The sequence below is a fragment of the Balaenoptera ricei genome, chromosome 21 (assembly GCF_028023285.1).
Source record: "Balaenoptera ricei isolate mBalRic1 chromosome 21, mBalRic1.hap2, whole genome shotgun sequence".
Taxonomy (NCBI): domain Eukaryota; kingdom Metazoa; phylum Chordata; class Mammalia; order Artiodactyla; family Balaenopteridae; genus Balaenoptera; species Balaenoptera ricei.
Window position 1 is genome coordinate 29,312,678 of NC_082659.1, and position 14,234 is coordinate 29,326,911.

The 14,234-nt window shown below is 35.3% G+C and overlaps 1 protein-coding gene across 1 annotated transcript in view; it reads left to right on the forward strand.

Annotated features, from left to right (window-relative positions):
* The window catches only part of KCNU1 (potassium calcium-activated channel subfamily U member 1), a 135,165-nt gene that overhangs the window by 83,491 nt on the left and 37,440 nt on the right, over positions 1-14,234 (forward strand). The window contains exon 20 of the mRNA XM_059909343.1: positions 2,546-2,576. Coding sequence (XP_059765326.1) covers positions 2,546-2,576 — 31 coding nt within the window. The remainder of the gene's footprint in view (positions 1-2,545; positions 2,577-14,234) is intronic.

Sequence of the window (14,234 nt, forward strand, 5' to 3'; positions counted from 1 at the left end):
CCGTAATCCAACTGATACATAAATGTGTAACTCTTGAATCTTCCATCCATCTATAAAGTATGCTTTTCTTTTTGTCTCTTTCTTTCTCTCTCCCTCCCCCTGCTTTTTACATCCCCCCCTTATCTTTTAAATTTTATTTACTTTTGCTTCCCCAGAGATGTACTGAATCAAGGTTCTTAACCTCTTTTGGATAGGCATCATATCTCTGTTTCCATATAGTGCTCTCTTATCTCAGATGAGGCTGTGATTCTCCAAGCTAAACAGTCAGTGACTTACCTTTTCTGTTCTCTGCAAACTAAGTGTGGACCTGCCTTCCATGTTCTCTCACCCAGTCCCCTGCTGAGAAAACCCTGATGCGCTCCAGTTTCCCCACCAGTCTGTGGAGCCTAGCTCTCTTATTCACTGGCAGCCACATAATTTCTCTAGGCTAAGTCCTCTATCTGTAAAATTAGATGAGATGAGACATGATCATCTAAAGCTCCTTCAAGATCTAAGTTATCACTTGCTCCTGTTCCAGCTGCCATAGCTTGAAACATCCTCATAGTAAATGATTTCTCCTTGTGGTGCTTTGCCTTGTCTGGAGAGAAAGGATTCCCCTGATGATAATCACCAAATCTCTTTCTCTAACCAATTCCAAGATAATACTCATGCAGCATTTGCAAATCCTTCTCCTCCTGGTTTTAGCTGTCATTTAAAACGTTATCATAAATCAGCTAAAACCATTAAGTCATTCATTAAACCACCTTATAGGTGTGAGAGTGTGTGTGTGTGTGTGTGTGTGTGTGTGTGTGTATGTGTGTATGTACGTATTATGTTGTTGCGTGCAGGGTCAGGAAGAGGTGCAGTATGACCCAGAGCGACCTGACATAATAAAATTTCATAGTAATGTCTAATTACTGCAACTCACCTCTTTATTATTAATTCCAGAATTCCAGTACATAAAATAACTTAATCATTTTCAGAATTTGCATGACTAATGGAGTGAGTTCGGATAGAATAAGGATAAGCTTCATAATTAGGTTTTGCTGGGAACTTCTGCAAACCAGTCTGTTTATAATTTGGTCAGCTCTTGATTTTTAATGAGGGCACTGAGAGTGACTGAAGCCTCTGGCAGCATTCACTTCATGTTTTAATTACCCACAGTAATCCTGACAATTACATTCATGTCATAAATCACATCATAATGACCCAATAAGGAAAGTATATTCAATTGCTGAAGGGGGAGTTCTCAGATTAGACAGGTAGATGGGATGTGCTGAGATGTGAACGATATTTGAAAACTGAGCTGCCTGATTCCATGACACAGAGGAACCAGACCCTGAAACTTGCATCAGAGAGAATGAGGAAAGATATCGCCACATCTCCAGTCTCAGCTCATATGTAAAGATGTAAAGGGCTTTGAACTCATCACTCCTGTCCTTAAAACAGGAAGAAATTGAACAAACTGAAAATTAAAGACTTTTCTTCACCCATCAGAGAACTGAGGTTGCAGGGCAAACCATCACCCTGAAATTTGGAGAGTCACAGCTGAGCTCTGCTTTCCTGGGGAAAAGGTCCCTAGAACCATAAACTGGTAGGAACACTTAAATAGTAATTTTTGTTAATTCCTGGAGGTTGAGTGAGGTCTAGGTGAAGAGTGACAGCCTCCTTGGGGCTAGAGGCTCAGAGGGACCGCCACACTTTGGGGGGTTTTACCTCCAGGGATACTACCAAATTCTCATATGGAGGAGGCAAGAAAAATTCCCTCAGTAACTCTGGCAAAAGGAGGGGAAGAGTAACTATACTGAAATGCACCCAGAAGTTTCTCTGTAACAAAGACCAACTCTCCAGGAGAAAAGAGTTTCCCAATGCCTTATCTCAGGTGAGGGAAGGGCGTTTCTCCCATTCTAGCCCCCTCTCGCCTTCCTGTCTCACCTGAGGGGAACAGGTAGAGATGCTTAAAAATTACAGCCCCAAGATACAGAGCCACTGAAAAACTGAGATTTAATCACAAAATTACATAACCTTCCCTTCTCCCACACATTACTACCATACCAACAGGGCTCCAGTATAACAAGAGTGAATTACAGTTGAAAGAGCTTCAAGGTACAGACTATTCAAGAAAGAGTTTTTGAGAAATCCAAAGACAAGGAGACAAAAACAAGGACGTTAGAGGAATTGGAAGCCTCAGGAAACTACAGCTACAGCAAACATTAAACATAGTGCAACTGCTAGCCAGAATAACATAAAACCTCACACTACAGATCTGTTTACCTTAGTTCCTATTATCTAATACATCATACCCCATTGCCAAAAAAATTACAAAGCATGCTAAAAGGCAGGGAAAAACACTGTATGAAGAGACAAAGCAAGTATTAGAATAAGATTCAGATATGCCATCAATTTGGAATTATTAGGGAACGTAACATGAGTTTGATTAATGTGTTTAGGGTTCTAAAGAAAAAGGTAGGCAATGCAGAAAAACAAACGAGTAATATAAGCAGAGAGATGGAATCTCTAAGAAAGAATCAAAAGGAAATGCTAGAAATTAAAAACACTATAGCAGAAATTTAAAAAATGTCTTGATAGGCTCACCTGTGGACTGGACAAAGCACAAGAAAGAATACGTAAGCTTGAAGATATGTCATGAGAAATTCCCAAGCTGATATTGAAGAGAAACAAGAAGGATAAAAAAAAAAAAAACCCAGAACTATATTGAAGACATATGGGACAAATTCAAAATGTGTAATATATGCATAATTGGAATATGAAGAGAAGAGAGAATGGAGCAGAAGAAATATTTGAAGTTAATATTGGCTGAGAACTTTCCAAAATTAATGACAACAAATCACAGATCCAGAAAGCTCAGAGAATACCAAGAACAATAAATACAAAAATATCTAAAACTATGAATATCATATTCAAACTGCTAAAAAAAAACAACAAAGAGAAAGAGAAAATTGTGAAAGAAGCCAGAGGAGGAATAAAAAACACCCTACCTCAGGAGAAACAAGGTTAAGAATTACAGTGGTCTTTTTGTCAGAAACTGTAATAAAGAAGAGAGTGGAGTGAAATATTTAAAGTATTGAAAGAAAGAAAAGAAAAATTGCATCAACCTAAAATGTTGTATGCAGTGAAGTTGTCCTTCAAAAGTGAAGGAAAGGGCTTCCCTGGTGGCGCAGTGGTTGAGAATCTGCCTGCCAATGCAGGAGACACGGGTTCGAGCCCTGGTCTGGGAAGATCCCACATGCTGCGGAGCGACTGGGCCCGTGAGCCACAATTACTGAGCCTGCGCGTCTGGAGCCTGTGCTCCGCAACAAGAGAGGCCGCGATAATGAGAGGCCCGTGCACCGTGATGAAGAGTGGCCCCCACTTGCCACAACTAGAGAAAGCCCTCACACAGAAACGAAGACCCAACACAGCCATAAATGAATAAATTAAAAAAAAAAAAAAAGTGAAGGAAAAATACTTTCTCAGACAGACAAAAACTTAGGGAATTTACATCACCAGAAGACCTGCCCTGCAAGAAAAATCAAAAGAAGGTAAGAAAGTAAGAAGGTCTTTTCAGGAAGAAGAAAATTGATATAGGTCAGAAACTCAGATCTACATGAAGAAAAGAAGACCATTAGAGAAGGAATAAATGAAGGGAAAATAAAATATTTTATTTTTCTTCATTCTTTTTTTTTTTTTTTTCACACACACACACTGTATCTTCATTCTTAATTGATCTAAAATATAACTGTTTAAAGTAGTAATAGTAAAATTGTCTTGGGTGATTATAGCATGTAAATACATGAATAACAACAATGTCATAAGAGATGGGAGGGAGGAATTGGGGATACACTGTTATAAGCACCAACACTACACAGGAAGCAGCACAGTGTTATTTTAAGATGGACTTAGATTAGTTAAAAATGTATGTTGCAAATTTGAAGGCAACTCCTGTTTTTTAAAGAAAAATGTGAGTACTATGCTAAGAGATAAAATGGAATCTTATAAAATGCTCAAAACGAGAGAAGGCAGAAAAAAAGGGTGGGGGAAGAACAAATGCCACAAATAGCAAACAATTACAAACATGGTAGACAATCCAACTATATCAATAATCACTTCTAATGAGAGTCATGTAAATAAAATAACTAAAAGATATTGTCAAGGTGGATAAAGGAAAAGAACCCAATTATATACGATCGATAAGAAACCCACCTTAAACATAAATATTTGGATGGGTTAAAAATGAAAAGATGGAGAATGATAAACCTAATCAAAAAGAAAACTTGAGTAGCTGTATTCATTTTAATCAAAGAAGATTTGAAACAAGTAAAATTGTCACGGATAAAGAGGGACATTACATAGTGATGAAGAGGTTAGTCCTTTAAGACAACAATCCTAAATATTTATGTACTTAAAAACAGAGCATCGAAATACACAGAGCAAAAAATTGTTAAAACCAAAAGGGAAAGTACATAAATCCACTCAAAGTTGGAGACTTCATGACCCCCTTGTCAGTAATTGATCAAGTTAGCAGAAAATCAGTAAGGATATAGTAATCTGAACAATGTTATCGATCAACTTGTTCGAATTGACATTTGTAGAAAACTCCAGCAATAGCAAAATGCACATTCTTAAGTGCACAAAATAGACTACATTCTGGGCCATAGAAAATACACTAACAAATTTAAAAGCATTGAAATCATACAAAGTATTTCTCAGACACAGTGAAATTAAACTAGAAATCAATAACAGAAAGAGAGCTGGAAAATCTCCCAAATACATGTAAGTAAACAACTTCTTAATAACACATAGGTCCAAGAAGAAGTCTAAAGGAAACTTTAAAACATTTTGAACTAAAGAAAAATGAAAATACAGATTATCAAAATTAGTGGGGTGCAGCAAAAGCAGTGCCTAAAGGGAAATTTATCACATTAAATGCATATATTAGAAAAGAGGAAAGAACTAAAATCAATAATCTAAGATTCTACCTTAAGAAACTAGAGAAAAAAAAATTTTAATCCTAAAGCAAGCAGAAGAAAAGTAATAGTAAACTTACGGGATAAATCAATAAAAATGAAAACAGGAAAACCAAAGAGAAAATCAATAAAACCCAAAGGTAGTTCTTTGAAAATATCAATGCAATTTATACACTTCTAGTCAGACTAAACAAAGATCAGACTAAACTGATCCCATGGACATTAAAAAGATAATTCAGGAATCCTTTGAACTCCCTGCAAAAAATTTCATAATTTAGATGATATGGAACAATTCCTTGAAAGAAATACCAAAACTCACACAAAGAGAAAAAAATAATCTGAATAGCCTTATATTTATTAAACAAATTAGCCTTATATTTATTAAACAAATTTAATAAATATATTTTTATTGATCATTGGATACCCATTGATTAAACCTCCCCCCCACACACACACACAAAAAGCACCAAGCCTAAAAGTTTTTACTGGTGAATTTGACCAAATATTTAAGATGTGACACCAATTCTCCACAATCTCTTTCACAAAATAGAAGCAGAGTGTATACTTCCTAACTCAAGGCCCACATTACCCTAATACCGAAACCAGATATAGATATTACAAGAAAGGAAAACTATAGATGAGTATCTCACAGGAACATAATGCAAAAATCTTCAAAAAAATAAAGGCAATTCAAATACAGCAATGTACAAAAAGAATTATAAACCACGACCATGTAGGATTTATTCCAGCTGTGCAAGTCTGGTTCAACACTGAAAATCAACCAATGTAATCAACCACGTCAAAAGACTAAAGCAGAAAAATCATATGATCATTTCAGTCGATGCACAAAAAGCATTTGACAACATACAACACTCACTCATGATAAATTTTTTTTAAATCTCAGTAAACTAGGAAAAGAGAGGAACTTCCTCAGCTTGATAAAGAATATCTACAAAAAACCTACAGGCAACATCATACTTAATGGTCAGAAACTGGTTGCTTCCCCCTTAAGAAAAAATCTAATCCTAAAGCAAGAAGAAAAGTAATAATAAAATCACAGGATAAATCAATTAAAATGAAAACAGGAAGACAAAAGAGAAAATCAACAAACCCGAAGGTACTTCCTTGAAAATAATCAATGCAATTCATAAACTTCTATTTCTAGGAACAAGGCAAGGATACACCCTTTCCTCATTCTGATTTAACAGCACAGAATGTCCTAGTAAGTGAAATAAGGCAAGAAAAGGAAAATAAAAGTTGTACAGATTGGAAAGGAAGAAATAAAATTATCTTTCTTCACAGATGATATGATTGCCTCTGTAAAAATCCTAGAGATTCTACAAAAATATACCTGCAACTATTAAGTGATTATAGCAAAGCCACAGGATACAAAAGTCAATTGTTTTTCTATGTACCAGCCACTGGTATATAGAAACAACAGGAATTTAAAATTTTTTAAATACCACTTAAAATAGCACCAAAATATTATGCATAAATCTCACAAAATATGTGTAAATCTATAAACAAGAAACAAAACTCTGATGAAAGAAATTAAAGAAGCTCTAAAAATTGCAGATATATTCTATATTCATAGGTTGGAAGACGCAATATATTAAGATGTCAGTTTTTTCCAACTTGATCTATGGTTGCAGCACAACCTCAATCAAACCTCCAGTGAGTTGTTTTGTAGATATTGACAAACTGATTCTAAAGTTTATTTGAAAAGATAAAAGATCTAGAATAGCCAACACAGTACTAAAAAAGAACAACATTGGAGGACTCATACTCCCCAATTGCAAGATTTACTATAAGCCTTCATTAATCAATACATAATGGTATTGATAAAAGCATAGACACATCAATCAGTGGAAGAAATAATAAAGTTCAAAAATAGGACCACACAAATATGGTCAACTGATGTTTGAGAAAGGAGCAAAGGAAATTCAAGTGAAAAAGGATAGTCTTTTCAAGGAGAGGTAATGGAACCACTGTATATCCATAGGCACACACACACACACAAAAAACCAAAAAGAAAACAAACAAAAAAAAGCAACATAGATGTAGATATTACACCTTTAACAAAAATTGGCTCAAAATGGATTATATATGTAAATGTAAAAATGCAAAAGTACAAAACTTCTATCAATAGAAGACATAGGAGACCATCTACGTGAACTTGGGTTTGTGGATGAGTACAGAAAATATATTGTAATATCAATCAATAATTTGGAACTGATTAAAATCAAGAGCATCTGCTCTTCAAAAGACTCTGTTAAGAAAATGAAAAAGTAAGACAATATTTGCAAAATACATGTCTGATAAAGGACTGAATAAACAAAGAACTCTTAAAACTCAATAAGAATAAACACAATAAATAACTCTTAAAACTCAATAAGAAAGCAATTCAATTAAAACATGGGCAAAATAACTAAAAGGACACCTCACCAAAGAAGATGTTCAGGTGGAAAATAAACATGAAAAGATGGTCAAGTCATTTGTCATTACAGAATTGCAAATTAAAACAACAGTGAGGTACCACTACCTACCTATTCATTTAGAAAAAATTCAACAAAATTGACAATATAAATTGCTCCCAAAGATGCCTAGCAACAGGAACTCTCATTCATTGATGGTGGGAATGCAAAATGGCACAGTCACTTTGGAAGACAGGAGGTTTCTTATAAAACTAAACATAGTCTTACCGTAAAATTCAGTAATCGGGCTCTGTCCGAGGTGTTAACCCAACTTCTTTGAAAACTTATGTCCACCCAAAAATCTGCATGTGAACGTTAACAGCAGCTTATTCAGAATCACCAAAAAAACTGCAAGCAACCAAGATGTTCTTTAATAGGTGAATTGATAACAAACTGTGCTATATCCACAGAATGGAATCTTAGTCGGCAATCTTTAAAAAATGAGCTACCAAGGTGCAAAAGACATGAATGAATCTTAAAGTTTGTCTAAGAAGTCAGTCTGAAAAAGCTATATACTGTATGATTCAAACTAGTGATCTTCTGGAAAAGACCAAACTATAATGATAGTAAAAACAGAAGCCATTACCTACCCATCAAAACTCAGGCTAAATGGTTGCTTATAAATGAGATCAAATTTGTATCTATTTTGAAACATAGCGTTACATCCCATTTGTTCTCCAGTGAATTCATTATACCGCAGAAATGCATTTTTTCAAGGAATTTCCAATACTTTTGCCTTTCTAAACGTTGATATCAGTATATAAGTTGGAGAAGTTGGCAATATTTGCTTGCTTTCAAGCCCTTTCATAGAATTGTATTCATACTGGTTATTTGCTACACATTAGAGTCTGCTTTTCAGCTTGATAGCCTCTGATTTGCCCTCCAGGAAAAGATGTGTACCAACCAAGCAGTCGTATGTTACTTTACAATAAAACCACATAAGAACCTAAATGCTCATGTTGGCGTGGCCAGTGCATCCCTCCTTATTCACAGAGCAACAACAGGATCTTAATTTACCTAGCTTCTCCTCATCTGAAAAATGAGGTAATTGCAGAGTTGCTGTGAGGATTAGCAATAATAAACGTGAAGCACCAAGTGTAATGCCTTCCACGTGTGCTCCTTCAATACATGGCACCTATGATAAAACAGACTCTCATCTGAATTTGCCTGAAGAACATGAAATTAGAGCAGAATGACTTGGTTGAAGGACTCTTAGACTAATCACAGCCTGTTGCATTTGCATGTCAGGATCAGAGCCACCTTCCCAGCCTGTTGCCACATGAGTTTGAGCCCCAAAACAAGAGAAACTTTTCGTATGGGAAGAGGTCAGATAGGTGATGTTGGCTACAGTTACTCTTTTCATTTCCTAGATCAAAGGGAGTTTATTTAGACAACATTTCTTTGAAAATAGTATTTATTAAGTTCATTACTTAAATTACAATCATATTCAACCTGCTATCCTGAACCTTTTTTTCCCAAGGAATCTGGGAGCTTTAGATAATCCCTTGGTTTGTTCTCATGTGTATCCCATGGTATTCATCATGTGGCTTTAATTACTTTAAAATTCACCTGTTATTTCCCAGTTTGTGGGTAACGGACACATCTTGCTGTAATTACCATGTACCTACAGATAGATGGTGAATCTCCCTAAAATCATGGAAGGTGTAAACTATAAGGAAGCTTAATTTTGTTTTTGATTTTGAATTTCCTGATAGTAGGAGAGATGGCCTGGACTTATTATAACTATCTTAAACCAGTAACATATGGCAACGCAACTGGCCAAGTTTAGAGATACAATCAATGGCTCTCATCAGCTACTCATTCTCCAGTCAGTAAGTCAACAAATATTGATTGGGAATTCAGTGAATGTCCTCAATAATTGCATTGTGCCAAACACTGTGCTAGATGCAGATCATACACATGATCTCTGTTCTCATGGAGCTCAATCAAACATGTGGAAGTCTCTGTAAGCCTTAGAGAGGAAATGTCAGTAGCTTCTTATAGTCTATAAATTTCAGTGTCATATGAGATATTCACAATAGTTGGAAGATATTTTCAACTTCAGTGAGTCAAAAATCTTGGAACAAATCATTCTGGCTAGCTTTGCCTAGAACTTATCTAAGCATCATTATTATTTACATAATTTTAGATGAAAATAATCCTAGGAACATAGTAGGCCCTTTTCCTGATTCTTTATGGAAGGATGTATTGACTGTAGTTCAACTTCTTATAGATTATTCAGTTATCATTATGAATGTCAATAATTATATGTGTCATAATACACAGTACAGTTACAGTTAATTGAATTGGAGGAGAATTTGACCCTCTGGGAAGACAAATAGAATACCTCGCTTTGTCCCTTCTGTGACTACTTTGTTGTTGTTTTTATAATGAAAACTTATTGAGATATAATTCATCTGCTATACAACTCAGTACAGTGGTTTTTAGTATAGTCACAGAATTGTGCAGCTGGCACGTCTAAGTTCAGAACAAGTTCATCACTCGCAGAAAAAACTTGGTACCATTCACCCCTTCCCACATCCTCTAAAATCACTAATCTACTTTCTGTCTTTATGGATTTTCCCATTCTGAACATGTCATAAAAATTGAATTATGTAGTATATGACCTTTTGTGTCTGACATCTTTTATTTAGCATAATGTTTCTAGGTTTATCCATGTTGTAGCATGTCTAGTCTTCATTCCTTTTTAGGGCTGAATAGTATTCCATTGTATCAGCACACTACATTTTGTTTATCCTTTCATTAGTTGATAAACATTTGGGTTGTTTCTCTCCTCGGCTGTTATGAATAATGCTGCAATGGACATTCATGTGCAGGTTTTAGTACAGATGCATGTTTTCAGTTCACTTCGATATATACCCAGGAGTAGAATTGTTAGGTTATGTGATAACTCTATTCATAGCATTTTGAGGAGCTGCTGAATTATTTTGCAAGGCAGATGCACCGTTTTGCAATTACACCAGCAATGTGTAAGGGCTCCACTGTCTTTACATCCTCTCTGACACTTGTTATTGTCTGTCTTTTTTATTATAGCCATCCTAGTGGGTGTGGTGATACCTCATTGTGGTTTTTATTTGAATTTCCCTGATGCCTAATGATGAGAATCTTTTCATGTGCTTATTGGTTATTTGTATGACTATCAAGCCTTTTACCCATTTTTTAATTGGGTTGTCTTTGTTGTTGAATTCTAAGAGTTATTTATTTTTCCTGACCAAGTTCCTTATCAGATGTATTATTTGCACATATTTTCTCACATTCCGTGAGCTGTCTTTTCACGTTCTTTGTGGAGTCCTTTGAACCACAAAGGTTTTTAATTTTGATGGCATCAAAATTGTCTATTTTTTATTTTACTGCCTGTGTTCTTTGGTGTTATATCTAAGAAACCATTGCCTAATCCATGGTTTTGAAGATTTATACCTGTTTTCTTCTAAGAGTTTAATAATTATAGTTCTTACATTTAAGTCTTTGATCCATTTAAGTTAATTTTTTATAGAAAATGTAAGGTAAAGGTCCAACTTCTTTCTTTTCCATGTGGATATTCAGTTGTTCCAGCAGTATCTGTTGGAAATACTATTCTTTTCCCCACTGAATTATGTTGGCACCCTTGTTAAAATGAATTGACCCTTAAAGTAAGAGTTTATATCTGGCCTCCATTCTATTCCACTGATCTATATATCTATCTTTATGCAAGTAGCACACTGTCTTGATTAATGGAATTTGTAGTAAGTTATGAAATCAGGAAGTGTGATTCCCCAACTTTGTTCTTTGTCTGGATTGTTTGGTTTTTCTAGGTCCATTCAATTTCCATATTAATTTTAGAATCAGTTTGTCAGGTTCTGCCAAAAAAAAAATACAGCTAACTTAGAGATTGATTTGAAACTTCAGATCAGTTTGGATAGTGTTGCCATTTTAACAGTACTTAAAAGCCTTGAATCAGTAAGTCTCTCTGCCAAGGGGCTCTGTGTGCATGTTGGGGAATGCCTTCAACACTCCATCAGTTTATGTCTCTGCCTTAGCCTTTACTTCCTTCTTGCCAGAGTCTCAAAGTCACCCAGATGCGAGGGATTAAGGATGTCTCAGGTGTTTCCTGGGTATCAAGTGCACAGCCTTGCACATGCATGTGGTTTTCTTTTAGATTCCTAGAATGAATAAGTAAAAGCTTTTCAAACCCCCCACCCCCATGGACTTCTCCTTCTCCAGCTTTTCTGTTTAAGGATTTTGATTAGCCTCTTGTTTGCCACACTGTTATCTCTGCCTCAAGTATCTGCAATTTTAAACAATTGCTGCTCATCATTTTTGGAAAATTCCCCAGGGGAACCAGCTATTCCCACTGAGGAGGCTCGGAGTCAGGTCAAATAAAGACAAGTCCTGTGATTGAGTGTCTCCAGGGAGCTGCCATAAAGCTAAATAATGATATTTTGTGTGAATAGGGCTTTTGGGGAAGTTCAAATCCATTCTTCCCTCTCCAGTAGATGCTAGCCTGCTGGTTTTCATGGCTACTGTGATTTTGAGGCTTTTGGACTTCAAGGCTACTGTAGAGCTGGGGAGAGGGGGATGGGAATAGGCAAGTTAAAATGCAACAAAACTTACTGTTCTTATCAAGATTCTGTCATTTTTGTTGAACACGTCTCAGATTGCTTCAGGCATCTGGCTAATTTCGAGAGTTCTGAAATAGTTGATTTTGAGAATTTTTGTCAGTATTCTCCTTGCTTTTATGAAAGAGTGGACTTTTGGATGTCCTTACTGCCATCTGGAAGTGCTTTTCTCCATGGCTACTTTTTCTAGTTTTGTTTTTTATCTTTCTATTAAAATTTCAATGATTGCTTAAGCTGGTATAAAACTATCTCTTTGCAGCAACTCCTCTCTTCAACTGTAATTTGCCACTTTTAATCTGCAAATCAAAAAACCAAGCATGTTAGAATTATAGTTAACGCATGCAAAAATTTACCATGATGTCAGGGTGTGTTCTAGATCAGGGGGCTAGAAAATTACATCGTACAGGCCAAACCCCCAGCCCACCACTTGTTTTTTTATAATGGCTTGCAATGGCAAAGCAGTTGAATTTGCGGTGACAGTATATCTGTGCTAAATGAATGAAATATACATTGACAGTATCAGATTAGGCACTTACGCAGTATTCCTAATTCAAAAGCACTTGTTACAACAGTTAGAAAAATTTAAAAGACTATTTCATCATAACAGAATTTGCAAAAAAGTTTGTTTATAAGTGGCCCATTTGGTAGCCAAGCAAGGGAAGTCATTTTCTGATGGTGAGCCCATTATATTGTATTTGATTGCAGCAGTCAACAAACGTGTCCAGAGAAAATGAAATTGTTTACTACCATTAATCTTTCAGCAAAAATGGTTGCTTGAATAGTTGACATTAGAAGCCATATCAGTAGTCATTTAAAAAATAAGGCAAATGATTTTGAGTGGCTTCCCTTAGCTCATTATGAGTCGATAAATGTTACTGATACTGTTTAATTGTTGTTTATTAAAGAAGCCAATGCTGAATTTGAAGTAACTGAAAAATTAGCCTCTGTCAATGGTCTGCATGGCACAATTACCACGTGAAAATATATTCAGAAAAGGTGAGACAACAGTAATTCATTACAATATGAAGTAGACTCTACTAAGATGTATTACAACTGATAGTGGTAAAAATATATGTGGAGCAGAAATTCATAGGCAAATTTACAAAACTTGTGAAATGCAAGGTGTGTACCGACTATGTATATTCATTATATGTATGAATATAATCATCAGCTGGTATCTTGTGGAAAATATTTTAATTTATCCTGAGTTATTGGGCCAATAGCATCAGCAGTGAATTTCATTTGCTCTTATGGACTTCACCATTGTTATTTCTGTGAATTTTTTCAGAAATAGAAGCTGAATATCCTGACTTGCCCTATGGCAAAGCCATCTAAGACCTTAGCAGTGGTAAAGATTTATTGTCATTGTTTGAACTCTGGGTCAGGACTGAAATTTTTCTGAATGAGATCTGCCCTTGATCACTTACTGAACCCTAAATGGCTTCAAAACTTGGCATTCACTGAAGGTTTGACTGTTTTCCTTAAAGAAATCAACATAAAATTAAAAGACAAAACAGCTTATATATGAAACTCATTTTATGATAAAGTCACTAAAATGACAATTATTGTTCTTTGAATCACAACTAATGTCATGCTCTTTTATACATTTCCCATGATGTCAGAAGTTAAAACAAAAGGTGTGATCACTATTTCCATACATATTTCCAGTGGATGTATTTTCTGATCTCAGTTCCAGTAGTGTCTGTTTGTTTGTTTGTTTGGACTTTGATGCAAGTGCAAGGGAAATTTCTGTATTTTAAGTTCATTTAGCTGTTCAGTTGAGGAGTTTCCACCTATCCTTCCATTGCAAGTGGTTAATCTGCCGTATAATGACATGCTAAAGGCAGATATGGAGAGAAGGGTCTAATAATGTCTTCTAAGCGATGAATATCCTCAACTAGAATCATACGTTCATGGAGCACTATCAGTATTTGGCAGTACCTACCTATCTGTGTGAAAAAACATTTCCAAAGATGATAAATCTTTGAATTAAATCTCATTAACATTAACATGTGAACATTTGCAATGGAGTTTGATGATAAGAACACTAACTTTGAATGCCAGTTTAGCAAAATACCTTTGAAATTAGATCTGTAATACAAAAATGTATTTATTATGATGATTATTATATTTTGAACATCATCAATGAGAAATTGTGAAAATTTATTTTCGGTCTTGTTATATATCTACATAATATC